This window comes from Jaculus jaculus, chromosome 1, assembly GCF_020740685.1.
Source record: "Jaculus jaculus isolate mJacJac1 chromosome 1, mJacJac1.mat.Y.cur, whole genome shotgun sequence".
Lineage (NCBI taxonomy): Eukaryota > Metazoa > Chordata > Mammalia > Rodentia > Dipodidae > Jaculus > Jaculus jaculus.
In genome coordinates this window covers 107,204,736-107,225,976 of record NC_059102.1, presented here as the reverse complement: position 1 = coordinate 107,225,976, position 21,241 = coordinate 107,204,736, and the positions used below count along the sequence as shown (strand labels likewise).

General features: G+C 48.8%; 1 protein-coding gene across 1 annotated transcript in view; it reads left to right on the top strand.

The window, feature by feature from the left end:
• Shb (SH2 domain containing adaptor protein B) overlaps positions 1-21,241 on the top strand; it is a 134,641-nt gene that overhangs the window by 84,961 nt on the left and 28,439 nt on the right. Inside the window, exons 3-4 of the mRNA XM_004658308.3 lie at positions 61-276; positions 19,064-19,238. Coding sequence (XP_004658365.2) covers positions 61-276; positions 19,064-19,238 — 391 coding nt within the window. The remainder of the gene's footprint in view (positions 1-60; positions 277-19,063; positions 19,239-21,241) is intronic.

Here is a 21,241-nt window from a genome sequence, read left to right as displayed (position 1 = left end):
CCCTGGTTGATACTGACTGCACATCCATTATATCTCTGCTTCCTTCCTTTTTATCTACAGAATTCCAGAGGCAGGAGAGTGTCCGGTCCCAACACAAAGGTATCCAGTTGTACGACACCCCTTATGAGCCAGAAGGCCAGAGCATGGACTCTGACTCGGAGAGTACAATCAGCCCTCGGCTACGGGAGAGCAAGCTGCCCCAGGACGATGACAGGCCCGCTGATGAGTACGACCAGCCATGGGAGTGGAACCGGGTCACCATCCCTGCTCTGGCAGGTAGGAGCAGTGGGCCTACTCAAGGAAGCAGCTGCTGAGCAATGTGCTTGATACACAGGGTCCAGCCTGCCTGGGGCAAATGATGGGCCTATGTTTTGAGATGAGTTAGCTGAGATCTGTCCTGTACCCAGGAGCCCTTCAAAGATTATATAGGTCCCTGAGGGAAGGGAGGTTCATGTCTGGCATCCAGGATCCCTGATCCCGTCTCCCCATCTGCAGAGCCATCTTCCTTGGGCTTAATGGAGCCCACCTAGTCCTGCATGGCTTAGAGAATCTGCTCTGTGTTCTGTCCCCGCTGAGGGACATCCTTGTCAAGCTGACCCCCTCCAAGATTGGTCTTCCAGAATCCTAGTATCCATCCATTCATAGTATACCACTGTGCTTCTCCATGGCTCCTTTGGAAAGTGATCTAGCTCTGTGTTGATGGTGTGAGAAGTTTGCCAGGACCAAATGGGACGCTATGTACCAGGCAGTGTTCAGAGTGGGGGATATTCTAACTTGGCCTCATCAAGGGAGGTTCAGGACCTTTCCAGAAACCTCTTTGATTGTAGTCTCACTCCTGAGAATCTGTGCCAACATTAGTGGTCTGAAATTCAGAAAAGGCACCGTTTATGGGCACGAAGGATTGGGAACAGCAAGGATGCCCAGCAATAGAAGTTGGTTAAATAGATTTTTTGTTTGTTTTTGTTTTTCAAGGTAGGGTCTCACTCTAGCCCAGGCAATTCTCCTACCTCTGCTTACTCAGTGCTGGGATTGAAGGCATGTGTCACCACACCCTCCTAGTTAAATGGAGATATATATATATATATATATATATATATATATATATATATGGTGGAATATTGTGCTGCTAAGAATAAGTGAGGTTTAGAAAGAGTTGATAACAACTAAGGAAGATGCTTGTTTAATATTAAGAAATGAAAAGCCAGATGCCAAAACATTTGTATCTAACAACTTAATCATGTAAAAAGACATTGAGTGACTAGTTTGTTTGTTTTTTTTTTAATCACATTAAAGGTCATTTTTAGGAAGAGTTTTAATTTGTTTCAAGTTCACTTTGCCTTAAATCTCTCATTATTCACACCCAGCTAGATTCTGCCCCTCTTTCTGATCTCCAAGACATGCATTTGACCCATGTCCTGAGCGTCTCAGTTGATGTTGTAGCTATTTCAAAACCTGTTCTTCACCGCTCCCAAGTCCTTCATGTGTCCTGTTTCTCTGCTTGAAATGTCCTTCTCAGCCTTGTCCTGTCTGGAAAGGTCCTGAACCTTCCTTGAAGAGGCCTAGCTTGAAGATTCCCCACTCTGTGAATAGGCCCTGGAACACGGCCTCCTATTTGATCCTGGCAAACTTCTCGCACCATCAACACAGAGCTACTTCTGTGGGTGTAGGTCTCACCTGCCGGGTGGTAGGTTCTACAGGATAGCCTATCTCATCCCCTTTTTGCATCCCTAGCACCTAATCAAGATGATAGTAGCCCTGTGGTTGGTTGATGGTCCTCTGTCACCCCATGTCCCTCCTGATCAGTTCACATCTACTATCTTCTCTAGACCCAAGGGAATCTGAGAACTGTCCCCTGCTGTGGCTAATGAGCCATGCTCCTCCATGTGTGGGAGGGTTTTTATTGTCCATGAGCTTACTCTTTGCAAACACCAGCTTGATTAAAGGGACAAAAGGCCAACAGTTCTGCAGACACTGTGGATCTCTGGCATGAGACAGTGTCATGGGCAGGTGTTGGACTGTCCACCCTCAGGGTCCCAGGGCAGTTGTTATCTGTGATGCTCTGGTCTAGTGTGACATCTTACTGCTCAGAATGTGGTCTGCAGCCAGCAGCATAAATGTTGCCAATCAGAAGTATTTTTAGCCCCACCCCAGACTTACAGAGTTGGAATGAGTCCTGTGAGATTCCAGGTGATCTGTGTTGACATTAGTGAGAGGCACTTTCCCTGCAGGGTATCATCTCTCAGAAGGCTATCAGGCTGAAACTTGCCCACTCAAGCCCAAAAATGGCTTAGAACTTCTGTTCATTATTTGTTGGCACAGGGCCTTAGCTGTCAATACCAAGCCCACAGTGCCCATTCTGGTCTTGGTTTGGGTCACAGAGTTACTATCTCAGGTGTCACCAGCAGTCTGGCTCACTCCACTGCTGATAGAAGACAGATGCAGAATCACATTTTCCTCTGGCTCTCATCAAGTCTTTTAGCTTTATATGTCCTGCTCCATAGTGGATACTGGCTATGCTTATCCCAAGCAGCTCTTGGCTCTGGGGTGGAGGAGAAAGGAGGCTGCATCACTCATGGGCTGGAAGGTACTGGAGTGTCATTGACAGCTCTGCAGTATGGCTGCTTGGGAATATAGGGCAGAGTTCCCACCTGAGCTACTGATGCTTGTGTTGGGGTGTACATGCACAAGAAGGGTGAGTGTGCATGTACATATGTGTGAGTGTATGCACTCCTGCTTCAGCAAGTCATTGGTGTGGTCAAGGAGGAAGGTACTACTGATGGGGGTCTGTCTTTACTGCAGCCCCTGTTGGAAGTGCGTCCCGCTTAGTTTTGTTTTGATTTTAGGTCTCTGGAGTTTCCTGAGATGGGCTCCAGCAACTGGGAATCCAGGGTCCACTACAAGGAAGCAGCTGTTAGCTGAGAAAATGATTCCCTTCTTTTTTCTCTTGTGTATGCTACGACTTCACATTCAGCCTGGTTGAGGAACCTAGATGGGGATCCTTGTCAGTGCTTCTAAATCACCAAAGGATATAGAGCTGGGCCTACCAAGGGGAAGACAGGGACTAGGGGCCAGGCTTGTGGTGAGAATCTTGGTGAGAGCTAAATGTGTACAATGAGCTTTAATCTTTGGGGGTGACTGTAGCAGCTTCAACAAGAAAGGTTGATGGCAGAGGCCCACCCTGCAGCAGGAGCATGGCTTGTATACCACTCTGGGACATATGCATGCCCCTTTCTGCCTGGACCCCAGCCTACCTGCCACTGAGAGTACACAGGGCTACTGGGGATTCTACCCTGAGCCTCTCCCCACCGCCCCCCCCCCAGTTCTTTTTATGGAGCAGGGGTGCTTTTCGTCCTGCAGAGCACTGCCCTGTTCTGTGCTGATGACAAGGAGCCTTCTCACAGGAGTGCTTGACACTGTCAAAAGCCTATCCTACAGGGCTTCAGTTGTGGTGAGCACAGACCTAGGAAGGTCTTCCCTTCACACACAGTTGTGCAGCCCACGGTGTCATTAAGGATTTGAATGAGAAATACCACCAGCTCTCCAAAGAACTGGGTGTTTCCGCCTGCTTTTCCCACAGGAGACACCATGGTGTCCTGGGTCACAGAGACACTGCCATGTGGGGCCCCAGGACTGATGTGTGGTCAGGTTTTACTGGGAAATGGTTGTGTCCGCTCGGCCCATTCAAAAGATAGTGTCTTTTTTTTGTGTGTGTGTTTTATTTTTATTTGTTTATTTGAAAGAGACAGAGGTGTGTGTGTGTAGAGAGAGAGAGAGAATGGGCAGGCAGGGCCTCCAGAATGCATGTGCCACCTCGTACATCTGGCTTACGTGGGTCCTGGGGATCGAACCTGGGTCTTTGGCCTTGTAGGCAAGTGCCTTAACTGCTAAGCCATCTCTCCAGCCCACATTTTCAAAAATTTTATTTATTTATTTGAGAAAGGAAGGGAGAGAGCGTGAGAGAGATTGGACACGCCAGGGCCTCCAGCCACTGCAAAGGAACTCCAAACACATGTACCACTTTGTGCATCTGGCTTACATGGGACCTCGGGAATTGAACCAAGGTCCTTTGACTTTGCAGGCAGATGCCTTAACTGCTAAGCCATCTCTTCAGCCCCTTAATTTTAATTTTTATTCAAAGATGCTGCAAGCTAGCTTCGGATTCTGATGGTTCCGCCTCCCATTGTCATAGGCACTGTGGGATCACAGACACACGTGCCACTTTGCATCCAGTTTTTTTTTTTTTTTTTTTTTGTTAGTGCTAGAGAATTGAACCCTGGCTGGTAAGCTCCTATAACCAGTCCAGTAAGTAGTATCACTTCTGTCAAGCTGTCTGTTCCCATCAGAGCTGCCCGCTCAGGGCACTGCCAAAAGCAGAAACTGAAGACAGGCTCAGACTCAGGCAGAGGCTTTTTTAAAATTTAATTTTATTTGTTATTTATTTATTTGAGAGGCAGAGAGAATGGGCGCACAAACCAACTCCAGATGCATGCGCCACCATGTGCATCTAGCTTACATGGATCCTGGGGAATCAAACCTGGGTCCTTAGGCTTTGCAGGCCAGTTCCTAAACCATGAAGCCATCTCTCCAGCCCCACAGGCATTTTTCTCAGCAGTGATCTGGGGCCTTTCTCTGTGTTCCCCACTGGCTCCTTGGTGGGTTGTTCTGCCCTAGGAAGTTTAGGACAGTATGTTTGACATTTCAAGACCAATAGGCAGGAGTCAGACAGTCCCATGCTCATTTGCCAACTCCACCACTCACCACTTCAGTATCTCAGGCAGGCTGTTCATCTCCCTGCACCTGAGTTTTCTCACCTGTAGAGCATGATGTCACAGCTCAGCTCAGGTAGTATCAGTGTCGCCTCCTTCAGGAAGCCTCCCTTCTAATCTCCCCTACCCTGCCGGATTTGTCTGGCCCCCGTCACTACTACCCCGGTGCACACTTCTCACTGTCAGCTAGTGGTGGGGGTACTGCTGTGGTGTGTCTCCACAGGCAGCCTCTCTCTTGAGTTTGAAAACTTCTCAGCCTGATCAAGGGAGGCTGAAAGGGTAGAGAAAGGGAAAGTAATGTCCCAGGTATGTGTGTTTCCTGAGTGGCCATGAGTCATTCCTCAGTCAGCTCACTTGGCTGACTTAAAGTAATCCTGTTAAGATAGAGGGGGCACCAGTTGGGAACCTAGTATAGGCTTAACCCTGTGAACACTGCCGTCTGGGTGTTGCTTCAGTTCCACCCCACAGGTGATAGTTCTGGAGCCCAGATACAGTGAGCTGCTGGGCGCCGAGCACTTGCCTTTTTCTACTGTTGTATAGGTGTCCTCCATGCGGAAAAGTGTGTTAAACCTGGCATGGGGTGGCCTGATGTTGGGGCAGAAGCAGTTCCCTTGCTGGCCACCCTCCCCAAATGCAAATGTTCTGAGGTTAGTATTCTTACACTAGCTGTTCCCACCTGCCCTGGTGCCACATCCTTGGGGATCTCACAGTGAACATTAGCCCACGGCTCTGCAGATGGTTCTTCTGTGAAAAGTGTTAGATCTAGCCACTGCTCCCTGTCACTTCCAGCCACAGGCCACCTCACAACAGGCTCTCAGCTCCCAGGATGCCTTCTGTCTCCTTCATGGCCTCCCAGAATGCCTTGGGCCTGCAAGGAAGGAAGTTAATGATTGTGCTTGTACCAGGAGCTTTTTGCTGTGTAATGAGTAACAGCCATAATTAATGTTTAACACATGTGAACAGCAGGTCTGCCATGTTAAGGGGGGTTTAAATGAGAATTGGGATCCCTCACTTCCTTTGGCTAATATGTTACTAAAGGATAGTTTCTCTAGCTGTTTTTCCTATCTGATATATGAATGAATTCGTTTAGTAATTTAAAAAAAGCTGCTGTTATGGCGCACGCCTTTAATCCTAGTACTTGGGAAGCAGAGGTAGGAGGATTGCTGTGAGTTCAAAGCCATCCTGGGCTACTGAGTAAATGCCAGGTCAGCCTGGGCTAGAGTGAGACCTATATCAAAACAAGCCAAAAAGAAAGAAAAACATGAGCAATATTCATGTTTAATAGCTCTGGTTCATCTGTTGATTACACTGCAAGTACCTCTGACTCCTGTGGGGAACCAACCCTAAGATTTGATGAGTAGCCTGCCTTCTGTGGACAGGTCAGCTCTCTGTTGGCGATAGAGACCTAAGCACCAGCAGAGGCCCTGCCTGCCCCCCCCCCCCCCCCCCGCGCACACCTAGACCCCATCCAGCTCAGCGCAGCGCCTCGCGAGCCCAGGGGTGCAGTGCGCCAGGCTTCCCCCACAGGCGCTTGGTTCTCACATTATTTCTGTGCACTGTACACACGTGTACTCGCCACACGGAGCCAGAGAAGCCTGCAGCGGCTGCAGGAGGGCACTTCTGCGTGGCTGTTGACTGCCTACCTCATGGTTCAATTCCCATTGGGAGGCTGTAAATCAGATGCCATATTAGTGTGCTAGTGGGCAGTGGGCAGCCACGTGAGAGATGTGTTTGTGGCCAGCAGTGGTTTGTCCCTAACTGTCTCTTGCCTTCCTTGGCTGCCATCTGCACTGGGCAGTGGTGCAGACATACACAGTGGGCTGGAGCCTTTGCCTCCTGGACAGAGAAGCTTACTTCCACGAGTGCCCAGCTGCTCTGGCCATTCCTCAGGCTGTGGATCAAGGAAAAACCATTTTCCCAGGTTCTGAGAGCAGAGTGTTGGGAAGTACCTGAGGGTATCTACATATTAAAGGGTCACAAGACATTGCCTATGCCTTTAACAGGTGCCAGGGATGTATGACAAGTGACCTCATCCCAAACTCAGGAGCTGGGCCCAGAAATCTGAATTTAAAACTGCTTTCTCAGCCGGGCATGGTGGCGCACGCCTTGAATCCCAGCACTCGGTAGGTAGGCAGAGGTAGGAAGATTGCTATGAGTTCGAGGCCACCCTAAGAATACAGAGTGAATTCCAGGTCAGCCTGGACTAGAGTGAAACTCTTCCTCAATAAACAAAAAAAAAAAAAAAGACTTCTCTCTTCTCCATTTGTTAACAATGACAGGTTGCCTGTTGCCTTATCTGTAGAAAGAGGTTGCACTGCGCACTGAGTTGGGACTAGTGAGTGCTCAGTACGTGGTGGGGGTTAATATCACCGTTGTTGCTACTGTGGGTTGCACTGTAAGCAGATTTGTACTTAAGGCTCCCAGATTTAAGAGCCCTGGACTTCAGTCAAAGTTTAGGCCAGCTGTTGACCTTGGGTGAGTCAGCCCCTGTTCAGCCTTTTGTTTCTCGTCTGCAGAATCTGTTGGATGGGGATGATGGCTGCCTTTGGCAGCAGTGGAGGCCTCATGCTTGATCAAGCTTTATCCTTAGATCTCCTGCAGCCAGGCACCCAGCTCTGCTGTCTGTTTTCTTTGGGTAGAACAAAGGCGAGGCACTTCTGCCAGGCTGCCTTGGTGGCAGGGGTGGGGAGAACCTGTGCAAATGATGTCTTGGAACCCATGTGTTCTCTGTCTGCCTCTCAGCCTTACAGCACCACGTCGCTAACCCGGGTGTTGAGAACCTCTGATCTCACCTCCTGTGAGTGGCAGCGCAGGCCTCCTGGTGATCCCAGAAATGCAAACCTTCACAAGCCACCAAATATACAACCCACCTGGAGACAATGCCTGTGCTCACCATGCTGGTGGGGTGGAGATGTTGCCCAGGTGCACTCTGAACTGGAGGTCAGAAGGGGCCGCTCCTGTGTGGGCGTCAGTCCATCTGTGAGATGGAAATTTCCATGTGTTCATGTGTGGTGAGGCTCAGGTGACATAGTATGTAGATTTACTCAACTGAAATTACAGAGGCCTGCTCAAGGAAGCAGTTTGAGTCATGTTTAAGTGTTTGTGTGTGTTCATATATTTTAGAGACAGGTCGTCCACCTTCCAAACCAGTGCTTGGTCCCCATCCTGGAAACATCCACCTGCTGTCACCAGTACACAGGACTGCAAGCTGAGCAGTACATGAAAGGGGCTTTTTGACTCTCTCTTGTATTGTCAAAGTGGTAAGATCCGTGAACAATCAGGAGGCCCAGCACAGTCCCCGAGCCAAACAGGCCCATACTCACTACAGGCTCATCCACGGAGAGGCTGAAGGGAACGAGCTGCTGAGAGCTCTCAAGTCGCTCTGCATGCAGTGTCTTACTCTCCTCTGCAGCCTCGCGGCCTTTGCTGAGAGGCTCAGACCTGTGCTGGAGAGCAGAGAGTGGAGGCCAGCCCCAAGCTTGGCATGGCAGCTTTAACTGTTAGCTGGAGCAAGTTCCCTGGCCACACCAAGCCTCATTTGTAATAATATGGATATTAATAGCATTAACTGTGTTTCTCATCCTCCTGGTATCCACCTTTACATAGGAAATATGAAGTGAGAATTAAGCAAACCATGTTGTAATAGTTTTAAATACAGCATGAACAGAGTCCAGCCCAAGTTTCATTTCTCAAGTGATAAATGATGTGTCACACCCCTGCAGAGCTGGGCAGCCTCATTCCTTCAACAAATACTGAGCATCTCCTGTGTACTAGGCCCTGTTCTTGGCACTGAAGACTTGATCAATGAACAAAATAACCTAACAACACAGGTTCGGTTCCCTAGTACTCACATGAAGCCAGACATACAAAGTGGCATATGTATCTAGAGTTCATTTGCAGCAGGTGATGGCCCTAATGTGCCTATTCTCTCTCTGTCTCTCTCTCCAGTCTTGGCTTGCAAGTAAGTAAATATTTTTTAGGGCTGTAAAGATGGTTTAGCAGTTAAGGCGCTTGCCAGCAAAGCCAAAGGACTCAGGTTCAGTTCCCCAGTACTCACAAAAAGCTGGATGTATGCATTTGGAGTTTGTTTGCAGGGGCTGGAGTCCCTGACACACTTCACCTGCCTGCTCCCCACCCCCGCATCTCTGTCTCTGTCTCTCTCTTTGCCTCTCCTTCTCTCAAATAAATAAATAAAGGTGGGCATACTAACGTAAGCCTTTAATCCCAGACCCTACCTTGAAAAAACAGACAAACAAAAATAAATAAAATATTTTTAACTAAATATTTTTTTTAAAACATTTTAAAAAGCCAGGCATGGTGTACTACCAGCACTTTAAACCCAGCACTCAGGAGGCAGAGGTAGGAGGATTGCCATGAGTTCTAGGCCAACCTCCTGAGACTACATAGTGAATTCCAGGTCAGCCTGGGCCAGAGTGAGACCCTACCTCGAAAAACCAAAAAAACCATAAAAAGTTAAAAAAAAAAGGGCTGGAGCGATGACTTAGAGGTTAGGGCACTTGCCTGCAAAGCCTAAAGACCCAGGTTTGATTCCCCAGTACCCACATAAGCCAGATGCACATGGTAGCGCAGGCATGTGGAGTCCATTCACTAAAGGCCCTAGTATGCCCATTTTCCCTCCTCCCTCCCCCCTTTCTCTTTCTCTCTGTAATAAACTTAAAATATAAAAAATAGGGGCTGGAGAGATGGCTTAGCTGTTCTCCCCCCCCCCCACATTAAAATAAAATAGAATAAGATGACCCATCCTTGGGGCTTTCCACTTCACACTACTAGGAAACTCTGGGAGAAGGAAGTGGGTTTCTGGTTACTTTATTCTTGTGTGCATACATGTGACCACAAGGAAGGATTAGCCACTTAGAGGTGATCTGATACCAGCCACCACCACAGCTTCTCATCATGTAGATGGTGTCGGTTCTGCCCAGCATCATACAGAAAGCAGTGGCACGGGAGGATAAAATCCAGGCCCACATTGTTTTCGTGATGCAGAGCCACCACACTCGCCAGCGTTGCCTCAGCCCACGGGCCGTTCCTGGAGCCAGCTGCATGTCGAGGGTGTGGCGGTTTTCTCATTGCTGGGACAGAACACCTGACCACAAGCAGCTTATGGAAGGACAAGGCTCATTTCCACCTAGTTACGAGGGGAAGTTTCATCCTGGCAGGGAAAGCGTGGCAGGAGCAAACAGCTGGGTGTCCCATCTTCACATCTGCTGGGGAGAAGTAGAGAATGAGGTGAGCACAGCAAGTGGACCTAAGGCCCACCCCAGTGACACACCTCCTCTTGAGTGTCTCCGCCTCCCAACGACTCTGTCACCACCACCTGGGTTAAGTATTCCAACACATGAGGCTGTGTGGCACATTTTATACTTAAACCACGGAGGAAGACTGAGGCAGGTGTCTTGGTTCTCAGGAGGTAGCTACATGCCTTCTTGTAACAGGTGGTTACTGAACAGTGGAATAGACAAGGGTCTTAGGGCTGAGAGGAGAAAGGAATTCTACCTGGGGCCATAGGCTGGACCAGGAGTTGTTCTTTAAACTGCAGTTTGTCAGATAGCTAGGATATTTGCAGAAGGATAGGCAAGAAAGAGATTCCAAGGGTTGGACACAGGCAAAGCCAAGGCCGAAAGGTAGGTTTGTAGCCCAGCCATCCTTAGTGAGTAGAGCATAAGGGTGAGGTGGAAGGTGTGGAAGGAAGGTCAGGCTGGCTCCGACTCACTGAAGACCTCTAGTATCAGGGTGAGGAATTTGCCTTTGTTCGAGGGTGCTAGGGAGCCAGTAATGGTTTTAAGCTGAGTAGAGCTACGCTGTGGAAGCTGCTTGCTGGCCAGGCCCGCTCTGAGCAGTGGTCAGAAAGAAGATAGACCCTGAAGCAACACATCTCTTTCATGTGAACAGCAGTTTCCTTTTTTTTCTTTTATTGTGCTGGGAATGTACCCCAAGGCCTCACACAATTCTCAGCAAGTACTCTACTACAGCTCCGGCCCTCTCTAGGCTGAGCTGTGTGGTGAGTTTGGAAACAGGCAAGGGATTAGAGTGGTCAGAGGGATACCCTGTCCCCTCAGTGTCTCACACAACACCTACAGGGGCTGGGAAGAGTGGACAGGTGCCCCTGGAGCAGCAGGCACAGTAGCAAGGGCCAGAGCCAGAGGGAACAGAAGCTGGCGCCTACAGGGCACACAGGGAGTAATTGTGCCAGGCAAGACACACCCTCAGGTGTGGTTTTGTTTTCTTTTTGTATACATGTATGTGGTGTACATGTGTTCATACATGTGAGGGCACACATGTATGGCTGTGTGCATGTAGAGACCAGAGGACAGTCTCGAGTGTTAGCCTCAGGAATGCTGTTCCATCTCTTTGGGACAGTGTTGCAGATTTTAAGAGTGATGAGGGCTTTCTTGGCCTACATGGGCAGAACTCCAGTGGCTAAGGCTCTCAAATTTGTGTCACACACCAAAGACAGCTTAAGGAACTTGGACAAGAAGGTGAGGAGGGCAAAAATAGACTTTATTAGGAAAAATATAGACAAAATACCTGAGAGAATGGGAAGGTTTCCCCCAAATAAAGAGGGATGGCATTACTGGACCCAGGGTTTGGAACAGAGAATATATAGGTGGAAAAACTGCAGTCTCAAGGCAGGCATGCTTAGGATTTCTGCCAACATCCAAAAAAGAAAAAGAAAAGGACAAGGAAAATTTACATTTTTCGAGTTAGAACTCAGCAAGGTGTACAGGTTAAACAGTGAGGGTCTGTGAGAAATTGCATCAAGGGGAGGGGCTTCTTGGGCCTAGAACATTATCTCACTAAGGGGTAACTATTCCTTCCCCTCTTAGAGGTGGGTTCTTCTTTTAGAGACCTCTAAGCCTCCTGTCTGCCTGCCTACAACATCCCCTCCCCACTCAAGAGTTAATACCCTAAAATTATTTAGGAGATGGGCAACAATTTAACCCAGCTTCTTTAGGCTGAAGTGGGCATAGAGAAAGGCTTAGGGTCTCTTCTGGCTGATTTGGAAGCATTAGAGGATGATCAAAAGGGGTCACAGGTAGATGGAGTGAGACTGTTGTAGGACCATCTGAGGGTAGATAGACCAGATTCTGAATGCCACTGTTCTGAGGCTGCATCTTCTGTAATCCCCACTTGAATTTTGTAGTGCAGGTCGTTTTCTGTGCTCTTTGTCCTGTGTCCCTAGCTACTTGCCTATGAAAGGAGACTGGCTACTGTGCTCTGAATCTCAATCAGCAAGGTCTCTCTTTGGCCTGGGGCTCACCAGTTAGCCTAGACTGGCTGGCCAGCCAGCTCCAAGGGTCCTTGCATCTCCACCTCCCCGGCACTGAGATTACAGTGTCATGCCCGGCATTTTACATGGCATGTTATATGGATAAATTCAAGTTCTCATGCTGTGAGATAAGCTTTTTACCAGCTGAGCTATTTCCCCCGCCATCCTCAGCTGCTCTTGCAGGGAAGGAAGGCAGGGTTGGGCAGGATGTGGCCCTCCGGCCTCATCGTCTTGCCCTGCCCCTGAGCTTCAAGACCCTGGAGGAGCTCTTGCTCACTTTTTACTCTGCGGCAGGAACATTATGAAGTTAAGTGCCTCTAATACCTCTTCTGTTGGTGGTGGGGACCAAACTTAAGGACTGGTGGGCGGGGCTCCTGGCTAGATCTTGGGATGATCCCTGTCCCCTGGCTTGGAACTCTTGTAGATATTTGGGGTGGTCCCAAAGTACAACCGGCAGAACGTGATGACACTGATTAGACCACCTCTCCCCCACACCAGGGTTAAGTCCCCATCCTGGAAGTCTTGCCTGAAGGATTCTGACTTCTTTAATTGCCTATAGGTGGAACTCATTAGGTTCTGTCATTTGAACAACTCACGGGACAGCATATTTTCCCTATAAGTGCAGATACTCTTTTGAGAAATTGCATCTTTATCTTTTGCAGAAAAATCACTAAATTAAAAGAATTGCCATTTTAAATTGCAGATTAAAGAGAAACTTAATTAGAAGGGATGGAAGCAGTTGAGTTAGGGGCTTTTGTTCTTCTTTTTCTTTTGGCTGCCGGATCATTGCACTTGGAGTTTATATATTTGTGTTTTAGATAGAATGATTTATCTAATTAAGCTTGTCATTCATCACCACCTGTTCTTGCTAAAATATATAGCTGCATTATTAAGTGAGCCAGCGAATGTATAAATTAATTCAGTTGGGAATTACAGTGTCAACTGGGATGTTCTTAGATTTTATCCAATTTATCTGGTAAGAGAAACCAGTATTTTTTCCCAGTAAAGCAAAATGGGAGCTCATTAAATCCCTTCATTTAGTCGTCCATCAAGGTCTTGGTACCTTGAAGGTACTGGGGTAAACATGGAGACATTTATGCCTCAGGCCCAGCTCTCAGGAGCCAGACAGAGAAACTGGTGATGAGGGTGTCCTGACTAAGGGAGTTCTGGGATGGCTCCCGGAAGAGGTAGCTTCAGAAGGGTAATGGAGTCAGAGGAAGAGCTTGATGAGATTGGAGGCCAGGGAGGCAACCAGGTGTCAGAGGGCTTGGCTTCATAGATTGAACCAAAAGCTTGGGTTCCTCCCCAGCCTTTGTGGTCCACACTTTTTTCCCTCCCTCTGCCCTGGGTTGCCTGTTGGAGGATTTAATATTAGCTGTCATCGCCGAGTCCTGATTTCAGACAGTCTAGCCCCACCGTGCCAGGACCAAGCATAACTTGCTATTCATCTTGCCTCTTCTCCTGAGCCGGTGACAAAACTAAACCTAGAACTTCACCACAGCCTCCCGCTGTACCTGCGTGGGTCCTGCTGCGCTGCCACCTCCTGGGGGTGGACTGGCGCACAGCTGGCGGCTCCTGCACCCTCCAGCACTGCGAAGCCTCACCACCTCCTTTCCTTCCTTGGTCCCTTATAGCAGTCAGAGGTGCACAACGCAGAAAGGACTCAGTGACTTGGCCTTTACCTGTCATCCCGGCCTCAGTGCATGTTCCCACCCTTGTCACCCACAGATGGCTCTGCTCAAGTCAGGACTGCTCACCTCTTGCTTCCCCTACCCAAGAACACAGCTGAAGAGTGGCCTTGAAGGCTGCAAGGTTTACCGGGATCTGTGAGGGATCCAGGCTCCCAGAAAGAAAACCAGGGAAGGTGGTAGGAGGTATGTGGTGCTGTGAATGCCAGGACTTGACTTCAGGAGTGCCCCCTCTTTTGCAAATTGAGTTGTCCCTCTGAGCAAGGCTAGCGAGCCTCCAGTGTGCAAGTGAAAGTATGCCATCTTCTCTTATCCCCCTTTCTCCTGCACTCCCCCTCCATTCATCTCCCTCTCCCTTTTAACTAATAAACTTTATTCTTTTATAGAGCAGTTTTAGGTTCTCAGCATAATTGAGTACAAAGTACCGATTCCCACAGACCCATCTTTTTTCTGCAAAGCCACACTACACTGTTAAGAGGGAGCTAGATTAAAGCCTTCAGCATTAAAATGTCAAAACATTCTCTCCCGACTCAATAAACACAACCTCGTGGCCCTGCCTGCCTCCTCTCTAACCTCCAAGCTCAGGCTACTTCAGGGCCTAGAACTGGCCCTTCCTTGCCACAAAACCACCTTCTCAATTGTCACCAGTTATTCACATATTGACTTGGTATTTTGCCTGGCCCAGCTCACCACTGTTACCCTGGCCAAAAACTGTGCACAGCATTTGTAGATGACTCTTGGAGGGTTATAGTTGCCAGTCCTCACTGCTGGGCAGACAGGCTGGCTGTGTATGGTCTGCCCAGGCACAGAGTAGTGGACAGAAAGCACCCCTCCTAGTTTCTGTAGTAGCTAATAGGAAAGTTAAATCTCAGAGGGACAGAAATGTCCCCTGGTCTCTGGTGGAATGGATAACTCAGTGGCTAACATGATGTAGCAGTTAGCTGCTTATTGCTAGGACAAATCATCTTTCCAGAAGCAAGTCATGGGAGGAAAGGGCTTCTTTCCGCTTACAGGGGAAGTTTCGACAGGGCAGAGAAAAGCATGGCAATGGCTCACGAATCTGCAGAGAGCAGCAAGTGCAAACTGGCTCTGAACAGACAGTAGGCTAGTCTACCCCCAGCTACAGACGTCCTGTAGCAAGGCTCTTCCTCTCTACCTTCCAGAGGCCCTGCTAGTCAGAAGTTTAATCACAAACACCTGAAAGGGGGGAACACCTGAGGCTATGGGGGGATATTTTTTGTAATCAAACCAAAGTCCCCATAGTCTTTATTAACCTCAACAACATTCAAAAGTCCAAAGTCTCTTCTGAAGTCTAAACAGTCTTTTGACTTGTGAGCCTATAAAATCAAAAATAGGTTACATGCTTCTAACATGTAACAGCACAAAGTAGATATTTTCATTGCAAAAAGAAGACAGACAAGGAGAGGGTGGGCCAACTCAAGTTCAATAATGAGTAGGGCAAGCATCAAATCTGTAGCTCCATGTCTGGCATCTCATGGTGCCAGACCCATGATGAAGTTTTCTGATTCTTGACGGACCCGCTTATGCCGCTCGCCTGTGCTGCTTGCTTTCCGGTGAGCCACAGCTAGCAGCTCTCTTCAGCAGCCATCCCACAATCCTGCCTTCTCAACAGTTTTGCAGTCCCCATTGCAACTCACGGTTCACCTTCACAGCTCCATTCAGTAGCCTTAGAGGGCCTCTATACAGGTATTTTAACCCTGTTTCGCTCTTGAAACAGCTATACTTCATAACCCTCCTTCCTACATTTCTAATGCTTCAAAAACTACAACTACATACACCTTTAATCCTAGTACTTGGGAGGCAGAGGTAGGAGGATCGCTATGGGTTTGAGGTCAGCCTGGACTACGGTGAGACCCTACCTTGAAAAAAAAAAACTACAACCAGGGCTAGAGAGGTGGTTTAGTGGTTAAGCGCTTGCCTGTGAAACCTAAGGACCTTGGTTCAAAGCTCAGTTCTCCAGAACCCACGTAAGCAACGTTCTATTCATCTCCCTCTTTCTCTGTCTGTTGCTCTCAAATAAATAAATAACAATTTGAAAAAAACTACAACCAAGTGGGCCACACAGCCAAGTTTGTTAATGAGGTTAGGGGAATAGAATAAAGATTGATCTTGAGCCAGGCGTGGTGGCGCACGCCTTTAATCCCAGCACTCGGGAGGCAGAGGTAGGAGGATCACCGAGAGTTCGAGGCCACCCTGAGACTCCATGGCGAATTCCAGGTCAGCCTGAGCCAGAGTGAGACCCTACCTCGAAAAACCAAAAAAAAAAAAAAAGATTGATCTTGAGGAAGCAGTTACTCTTTCAGCATTCTTCCTTTAGGCCACCTCCTTTCAAAAGAATTGGCACTCTTGGGCTAGAAGAGATAGTTTAACGGTTAAGGCACTTGCCTGCAAAGCCAAAAGACCCAGGACCCACTTAAGCCAGATGCACAAGGTGGCACATACATGTCTGGAGTTTGTGGTGGCTAGAGGCTCTATCATACCCATTCTCTCTCTATCTGCCCCCCTCCATCAAATAAATAAAAATTACAAAAGGAATTTACATTCTAGTTTGAGCCTTCAGTGGGTTGGATTATGTTTTGCCCTCAAGGCATCTTTGTATTGTCTCAGTGAAGAACCCTGGGGCCATCTTTAATGGTTGTAATCTCTATAACACTTGAAGCTGGAGTGACCTAAAACCAATCTCTGTGCCTGTGACTTTAAATTTGTTTACATTTCTTGTGTCAACTTTACATTTTTTAAATATTTCTGTTCTATAATTTATCAAACACACCAGTCTCTTATCTTTAAACTCAGCTATGTTCAGATTTTCAGGATACAAGCAAAATGCAGCCATCCTTTCTGCCAGTAACCCAGTTCTGACAAAAATCCATTTCTCCCCTCTATGAAATCTCTTTATAATCCAAGCCGTCACATTCTACATTTATCTCTGTATTTAGGTCCTTCAGGTTCCTAACAGGATGCCCCATCAAGCTCTGCTCACAGCACTGCAAGGCTTCTATAGTCCAAAGTACCAAATCCTGCAAACCAGTTTCAAAAGACCAAAAGCCAGATGGTCATGGTCATCACAGCCACGACCTTGACCACATGGTTGTTTTTTGAGGTAGGGTCTCTCTCTAGCCCAGGCTGACCTGGATCTCACTCTGTAGTCTCAGGCTGGCCTCAAACTCACAGTGATCCTCCTGCCTCTGCCTCCCAAGTACTGGGATTAAAGGCGTGCGCCACCACACCTGGTTGTGCCAATTTTCTATAGCAGTTAGCTTCTCATTGCTGGGCCAGAGCAGTTTAGAGGAGGGAAGAGGTTATTTCAAATGAACAGGTTGGAAGGGAAGTTTTAACGGCCTTACAACTTCACATATCTGCAGTGGGGCAGGTGGGAAGCAAGTGCAAGATGGCCCTGAATACCCAATCCCAAGACCGGCCCTAGCAACATACCTCCCCAGCAAGGCCCTTCCTCCCAGAGGCTCCACCAGGTGGGGAGCAAGCAGGAAGCTTAATCACAAGCACTCCAAGGCTATGGGGATGTTTTACATTCAGACCACCACAGGTGGGGAACAAGTTCAGTCACAGTCCTTGGGCCATGGAGAGCCCACTGTCATTATGGCTTAGGCTCCCCTTGCCTTCTATGAGCATGAGTGCTCATTGCCCTCTATCTAGGGGTCAAAGGACAGACAGCTTGTCACCTCCATGTACACTGGTCAAAGGGGAGCTTTTCTGCCTTTGTGAGGCTCAGCTGAGGATAGAGTAGGGGACACAGCCAGATTAGCTTCCTGGAACATTGTTCCAGGCCTTGTTGACTGGACACCCTGTGTGAACCAAGCCTTCCAATATATTCACTTGTCTCTTCAACAGTTCAGGCCCTGAGAGAAGGTGAGTAACTTAGCCACCGCACACAGGTGGCCATGGACAGGCTAGGAAGGACTGAACTATGTTACTTGACACTAGTGTGAAGGGCCTCTTTGTCTACATTCAGCTGACATAGTAAAAACCTGCATTTGTAACATTGCGCACAGACTGCCTGCCTGCCATCTGCTACGCTGTCAGTGTGCTCCACCTGACTTAGCAGTCCTCACAAGATGGGTGCTACCATCCCTACTTGTGTCCTATTATCCCCCACGCTGAGAGAGCATTTGCAGAGTAAGGCTAGCTGGTTTCTAGAACCGTTCTAGAAACTCCAGTTTCTCTCATTATCTTCTGCTTTTCATGGAGTATTTTCCAGGTCCTGCTTTTGAAAGCCTGTGAGGTAATGGTGCTCCCATGGGCCTATGGTGGGGAGGGGAGGCATGGGGAAGAGCTCCTTCCACCATGCCAGAACACTGTGCTGGCCTTGCCTGTGTCTAGGCCGTGCAAGGATCTGAATGAGAAGGAGCACAAGTGGAGCTTGGCAGGGTTGGCAGAGGAGAAAGGGGAAGATGAGTGACCAGTGTGTTGCCCTGGGTGGAAGGTTTCCCATGTCGTGAGGACAGAGCAGCAAGGCCTGCAGCAGTGCTCTGCCTCCTTGCTGGGGATTGCGGGAAGAATCTCACTGGGACCCAGGGCAGCGCTCAGTGGCCTGGAGACACAGCAGCTCCTCACATGTGCAGCCTGGCTTTGGCAGCACCTCTGTGTCCTGTTTTGGGAAGCTGGCCCAACCAGTTTTGTCACAACAAAATGAAAAAGGATTGTTTGGATTTTCAGTCCTAGAGGCTGAGTCCAAGGGCATGATACTGGCAAAGGCCTCGTGTAGCTTCAGCTGATGGCAGGAAGTAGAAGGGTGAGTAGGTAGCTGCAGAAGAGACATCAGGAAGGTGACCTCAGTTTATAACAGCCTGCTCTCTCAGAACTGAACCAGCTTGAGAACTCAGTGGTCCTTTCATGAGGCACCGCCCCATGTCCCAAATACCTCCCACCAAGCCTTGCCTCACCACCCCCTCCCACTACCGCAGCTTTGAGCAATGAAATTCCAGTACAAGGCTGGAGGGATGGCTTAATGGTTAAGCAGCTTGCCTGCAAAGCCAAAGGATCAAGGTACGATTCCCCATGACCCACATAAGCCAAATGCACAAGGTGGTGCATGCATCTGGAGTTCATTTGCAGTGGCTGGAGGTCCTGATGTGTCCATTTTCTCTCTCTCAAATAAAGTAAATTATTTCTAACACAGAACTTTTGGAGAAACATTCAAACCATACCAAAAGCCAGCATTGCCTGAAACTCTCCTTCTTGTCTATTGTAAAGTTCCAGCTAGATCAGTTGGATGTTGTCCTACTCTATGTCCCCAAGAGCCACTTGTGCTCTAGGTAATCATACACCCTCCTTTCTTGCAGCCCAGTTCAACGGCAACGAGAAACAGCGGCAGTCATCCCCCTCACCTTCGCGGGACCGTCGGCGCCAGCTCCGCGCTCCCGGAGGCGGCTTCAAGCCCATCAAACACGGGAGCCCCGAGTTTTGTGGCATCCTGGGAGAGAGAGTGGATCCTGCCGTCCCACTGGAAAAGCAAATGTAAGCTCAGTGATATGAAGTCAGTTGCCAGCCTCTGTATGGACTTTGTCTCTAGAGCCCTTCCCTGTGGAGGAGCCTTTGGTGTCCCACCTGCCTGTTGTTTACCAAGGGGCTTGTTGTGGCTCGTGGCTGGAGGCTCCAGTTGTCTAGCAACTTCAGGGCTAGCCTTTGCATATCCACACCATGTCTCCCTCCTAAACCTTGGTGGCAGATGGAGGCATCCTGCTTTCTCATTTCATCTTGCAGCACGTAAGTTCTTGAGGAACTACATAGAAATGAAAGCTCCCTTGATGTAAGCTAGAGCTCTGTCCTTGCTATGGTGTGGTTTCTGCTCTACATCCGCTTGTACTAACTGGTCAGTCCTTTACATTCCTGGGTCACATTTTCTAGGTCCCTTTCTCCAGTCAGTGACCACACCTTGCCCATGAGGCTCACCTCCCGCTCTGGCAGCGCCTCAGTTGTGTGCCAGTCCATGACTTGCTCTGAACCTTCTGCAGCTCCCTTTGCCTCTGCAACAGAGTCCCAGCTCCTTAGCCCACCATTGCTTAGACTGATTTTCTGTTTTCTCACTGTGTCAGTACCGAGACCCGAGCGAGTCTCTGGGAACTTAATAAAGCAGCTACCTTCGGTATGACATCTACTTGGCAAGTGTGTAGTGAAAGGGGCTCTTATCCCTCACTGCACAGATGGGAAAATTGGGGCCCTGACTCATGACCTAGATCTCACTCTTTCCTTCCCCCTTCTCTCATACTTCATTTCTCTCCACCAAGCACATGCCCAGCATAAAGCGGGGGTTTCATAAGGCAAGGGATTAGCTACTCCTGAACCTTCCTTGTGTATGTGGTGTGCGCTCTGTCTTGGCCTGGGGAATTCTAGTCTTGTCAGCAGGCAGTGCATCCCCCACAGGAAAGGCTCACTTGGCAAGCAAGACGCAGGGTTTTCCAAATGATGTCATATACTGCCTTTGGAAGCATGTGCTGTCAAGAGGCTACCACCTCCTTTGCGGTGGCCACTTTTGCCACACGGAGCTGCTAGGGAAGCACCAGCCCTTGTTAATCAGCTCTTGGAATCCCACAAATTGCACTGCATTGCTTATTTCTGATCAAACTGCACAAATGTTAACCAGCAGAGTATGATTATGACCCAGAACTGCCTGGAATCTATTCTGTGTGCACCCCGACCAGCAGTCATCCAGTCTACTCTAACCTGTCAGGGCCTGGCCCACCCCTCTCTAGCTCTTGACCAGGCTGAGCACCCTTTCTTTCCTATTCCTACCAACAGGTCAGGCATGGTAGCACACACCTTTAACCCCAGCACTCAATAGGTAAAGGTAGAAGGATCAGTGTAAGCTTGAGGCCAGCTGGAAACTTTAGAGTACATCAGCCTGGGCTAGAGTAAGACCTTACCCCAAAATAAACAAAAATTCCTGTCCCCACGGCTAAAGACCTGGTGCTCTGCCAAGTCCAGAGGTGTACCTGGCTTTCCCTCCCCACCATCTCCTCTCCCCAGGCTTAGCCTTTCCAGAAGCCCTACACTATCACATGAGAGCCCTGCTTAGGTAGTACAGGGAGGACCACCTCGCTTTCCCACCCCCTCGTCCTGTGCCGTCATCACCAGTATAGTCTGTTCTGTGTTCTTATCACGAACTTTGTCAAGTAAGTGGATAAAATAATGCCATTACTCTCTCCAGCTGTTGAGCCTGTTGGAAGTTTTGTGGATACAGGTACTTGTCTGATAGTCCCTGTACCACCGTGGCTTAGAACCAGTGTCTGGCATGTGGTGGCTCCTCGGTAAATGGCTGAGGGCTGAATGAAGAAAATCCCCAAAGAGCTGCTGGTACTTCGGTCCTCTCACTGGGCTCTGTTCTTATCCTGCCTCCCTGGCCATGTGCTCTGACTGCTTGCTGGCTCCTGGCCTCTCTCTGTCCTGCAGGATGGTCTTGGCAAGCAAGGCTTGGTGTCTAACTACAAGCTGTCCCTCAGGTGTCTTGGGTTCTTGGGATG